At 45.4% G+C, this 4,187-nt stretch overlaps 1 protein-coding gene across 1 annotated transcript in view; it reads right to left on the bottom strand.

Annotated features, from left to right (window-relative positions):
- Positions 1 to 277: 277 nt before the first annotated feature.
- The window catches only part of snrkb (SNF related kinase b), a 26,689-nt gene continuing 22,779 nt past the window's right edge, over positions 278 to 4,187 (bottom strand). Inside the window, exons 5-6 of the mRNA XM_027135742.2 lie at positions 3,765 to 3,881; positions 278 to 3,132 (exon numbers count right to left, since the gene is read on the bottom strand). Coding sequence (XP_026991543.2) covers positions 1,485 to 3,132; positions 3,765 to 3,881 — 1,765 coding nt within the window. The 3' untranslated portion in view covers positions 278 to 1,484. The remainder of the gene's footprint in view (positions 3,133 to 3,764; positions 3,882 to 4,187) is intronic.

The raw sequence follows: 4,187 nt of genomic DNA, 5'->3' as shown, positions 1-4,187 counted from the left end.
GATATGCAGTCACCATGTTTCCACCATCCCCCTAGTAAGACTCTGATATGGTAACATTTTCCAGAATAACCATGTACACATTTGTAACAAAAAATGGAGAAAAAAAAAAAAAAAAAAAGCTTCAGGAAGACCAGTCTTCTCTCGTCGCCTTTCAAAATAACCTCGGTCCAAGTTCTTGTATCACAGATACGTTCTACGTCTTTCCCTGGTCGGACCAGCCAGCGTCGTACTAATACTGCTTTGATCGGTGCTAATGTAGCATGCTCGTGTATATGTGATCAAATGCGTCGCATGTCTTTCATGCATCCTGAAATCCAACACACGCTCAGCCATGTGGAACGGGGGGGGACACGTGTCGTGTCGTGTCGTGACGGCGAGCGAGCGCCTACTGTATGTCGTTGAGCTGATAGTGATGCTACGAGGCTTTGAGGAAATCTAGCTCCGTACCAGACTCAACAAACTATACAGTTATTAGTCCTGTTTATCAAGAGTTCATAAACCCTAGTAGCTCTCAGTTAATATTTTTGTTTCGTGTGCACGGATCTACGTGAGGTCGTCCGATTTACATCTGAACTTAGTGGTGAATGATCCAGTGACGGGTTTAACTCTAATGATTTAAAGCTGTTTCGATGCAATACAATGAAAGGTGCCGGGTTTTGTACGGGTGTGGCCATATCGTAAATATTCATCTCCCATGAACTACCCCATGAAAGACAACGATATATCAGATAATGTATTGCAATTATAGCATCTACGTAGATAACTGATGAAATCGACCACTTGTATTCCGGTACGCTGTATGCTATAACTCTAAGGACAGGACGGACTGCGGTAAGTTATGTGCCGCTGGAGCAGTGGTTCTACAAGTGCTCGCTCAGATATGATTGCAATATTTTCTCTTTCTTTATTGGATATTGTTTCATTTTCATACGAGCGTGAGCTTTTCGCTCATACCATTGCTTTAACATTTGCCCTACGTATGTGTGTCGCTTGATGCTTCAGATCTCTTTAGGTAAAGCTCTGCTCTAAAGAAGCTGCTACGGTGAAAAACAATTCACGGGGCTCATATACTCCCGAGACATACGCTAGTTCTGATAAAAGGTCACTGAGATCGGACAAATCGCAAGTAGATAGGGATTAGATATCTATATACACAGCAGCGCTACGACGTTAGTCACCACACAGGAAAGCAGCAGGGAATGCTGGGTAAAGGGCATGGGAAGCTATGGGTTTACAGTGAATAGATGTGGCTCTGTGTGTGTTTGTGTGTGTGTGTGTGTGTGTGTGTGTGTGTGTGTGTGTGTGTGTGTGTGTGTGTGTGTGTGTGTGTGTGGCCAAAGCACCTCCAAGATCACAGTAAGAGACAAGGACAAGTGCTGTGTCTTTTAAAAACCCATTACTGGGAAAGAGGGAAGAAAAGCAGGAACTCTGTTGACAAGCTTTGTGGAATGCCAAAAAGGTCTGGACAGCTTCGGATGTCTCCCCTATAGCACATGGCAGCAGTTATACTGAGCAAAGGGAAGCAGCTTTTCTTTGGATGTTGGCTGGATGTTGAACGACAGAGCTTTCTCACAGAGTGGGAACTGCAGCAGACGCTCTCGCAGATTCACGTTCTTGTTCTTGCTGGAGTCTGTGCTGGCATCCCTGGATCCCTGCTGATCCTGCTGAGGTTTGCCATACGTCTCCTCCGTCCTCTCGGCTTCTCCGGGCACCTTACGGGTTTCGACCCCGTCTGGTCTCAGGTCCACGCAATGATTTTTGGGTAGGAATCGTGGAGAAACGCAGGGAGCTGAAACGACACTGGTGTCGAGCAGCCTCGGCTTGGACGGGGTGTTGTTGTTGTCTTCTAGTGTATCGTTTGAGAGTTCGCTCTGGCCCCAGCAACACTGCACAGGATCAAGTCTTGGTGGTGCTTGAAATCTGTCTAGCTTCTGAAGACTCTGAGTCTTATGACCCTCATCTTCTGTTTTGTCTGTGGCTCGTCCTGTTTTTTGGGGTTCTTTAAATTGGTTTTTATCTACGATCTCTGCTGCTGGAAAAGGTCCAGCTTTCTTCTGATGGTCCTTCTTTCTCTCATCGTCAGCACTGTCTGAAGATTTCCGTGCTTTGCTTGGGTCCTCAGCCTGAGTCTTTTCTGTCCTAGCCACTGGTGAACATCTGTCTATCTTCTGAGGGTCATTCAGTGCTTCACTTTTTGCTTTATCTGAGGCTTTTACTGATTTCCCTGGTTCCTCCGTGTCGGCGTCAGTGTGCGCTACTGACGGAGGTTCAGCCAGATTCAGGAGACTCAGGTTCTGCTCTTTATGTTTAGCTGTGTCTGATTCTTCGGTTTGATTTTTCTCCTCAGTCCTGCCAGTTCCTGGAGGCTCAATTAGCTGCTTATGGTCCTTCTGTCTCTCATTCACTGCTGTGTCAGGGGCTTTTCCTTCTTTCCTGGTATCCTTGGTGTGTTCCTTCTCAACACGGGCTGCTTGTAGCGCTCCACTGGTTTTCTGAAGGCTTTGGTCCATCTGTTGCTTATCTTTAATTATATATGAGTGCTTCTCTATCTGGGATGCCGTCTCCTCGTTGTTTGTTGCTGTTTTGCTGGTGACATCCTCTTGACTCTTCTCTGTGACTGTCTCTGCGTCTCCTTTAAGCTCCTCGTCCTGTGCTTCACAAAACTCATGTCCCTTGCTCTTTTCCTGTCCTCTTCCCCCAAGCTTCTCTGAGACACTTAGAGCTTTTGATAGTTCACAGTGTCTGGGAGACGTGTCCAAAGGGGGTGCTGCTGGTGGTACCGGGCTCGCTTTGCTACACTGTGTAACAGGTTGATCTTCCTCCTCTTCTTCCTCCTCTTCTTCACAAATTTGATGCAAAGCTCTAAGACTTTTGACCACTGGAGGTGGGTCTGGAGGTACAGAGCGGAAACTGAGACCTAGGCATGAACCGGGACTGCCAAAGTCACTGAAGGATGTGTCCTGACGGCTGGATTTGGGAGCCAGCAGGTCTCCAGACTCACACACTCCCCGTCGGGAGAAACCTGGAGACGCAGAACCCAACTGGGTGACAGGAGCCAAAGAAGCGTCTCTGAGAACATCCGCCTGAGGGCTCCGGCCTTCCACCAGGTCTAGAGGCTCTGAAAAGGGCCTTCTGTTGAAGAAATAACACAGATAATAATGCTGCACATCTCATCCCTCAAAAATAGGAACTGGGGAATAATTATGCTTATGCAGGGCTGTAAAAGCAGTGCTCAGGAGTTCGGTGAAGGTAGGATTGGCTCGCCAACACCTTAACCGCTAGGGTACCACATCTCACAATCTAACTCCTCAAGTTATCAGAAGCAAGCTTATTTTTCCCTCCGCTTACTTGTGGTAGAAGGCTGTGCATGGCCTTGAGGAAGCTCTGATGAACCATTACACTGTCACCCACAGTTAAGATGACAGAGACTTTACGACAGCAAACACTAGTTCACATGCATCCTAACTAATCCCTTTAACTATCCAAATTGTATCTCTTCACTTAAGGGCTACTTCGTTGCCAACCTTCGAGGTTGAGGGAAATGAATAAATGTTGTATATTATAGTAACATATAATTGCATTTGCCCTTGGATTATTTTGTGATGCAGTACAATACGATATTATAACGTCCTTCACAATACTTATTGATCACACACAAGCTTGCAGTGTGGAATAAGAAGATCTTTAAAGGAGTATTTCAGTGTGGGTGATTTTTATTATTCAGGACAGCCTTATGTATGTGTGATGGTATCTGCGTGACTCACTGTGTCTGTCTTTGTTCTGGATTGAGACCGTTCGACTCCGGTTTGTCCCGCAGGATGCGTTCTCCGAGCAGGTAATACGTGGCTGTGATGTGATTATAACGGTCAGCCTCCAAGGCTCTAACACACACACACACACACACACAGACACACACACACACACACACACACACAAAGAAAATTACACACATGTATCACAACCCCAGGACATTAGCAGGTGTGCAATTTTTTTTTTTGTCAAAAATGAGAGAAATGGACTGAAATTTGATTTAAAATTGAGTCAAAACATAACGACTAGTATCTGATAGAAATAAAATGTAATGGTCTGATATAAAACTGAAGCTAAATATATTATCATACTACAATATCTATAATATAACTGACTGATCCAGAGCTAAACTTTTTTCCAGTCAGCTCTAAAATCTA

Source organism: Tachysurus fulvidraco, chromosome 17, assembly GCF_022655615.1.
Source record: "Tachysurus fulvidraco isolate hzauxx_2018 chromosome 17, HZAU_PFXX_2.0, whole genome shotgun sequence".
Taxonomy (NCBI): domain Eukaryota; kingdom Metazoa; phylum Chordata; class Actinopteri; order Siluriformes; family Bagridae; genus Tachysurus; species Tachysurus fulvidraco.
Note: the sequence above shows the minus strand (reverse complement) of the source record. Positions and strands in the feature narration are given on the sequence as shown.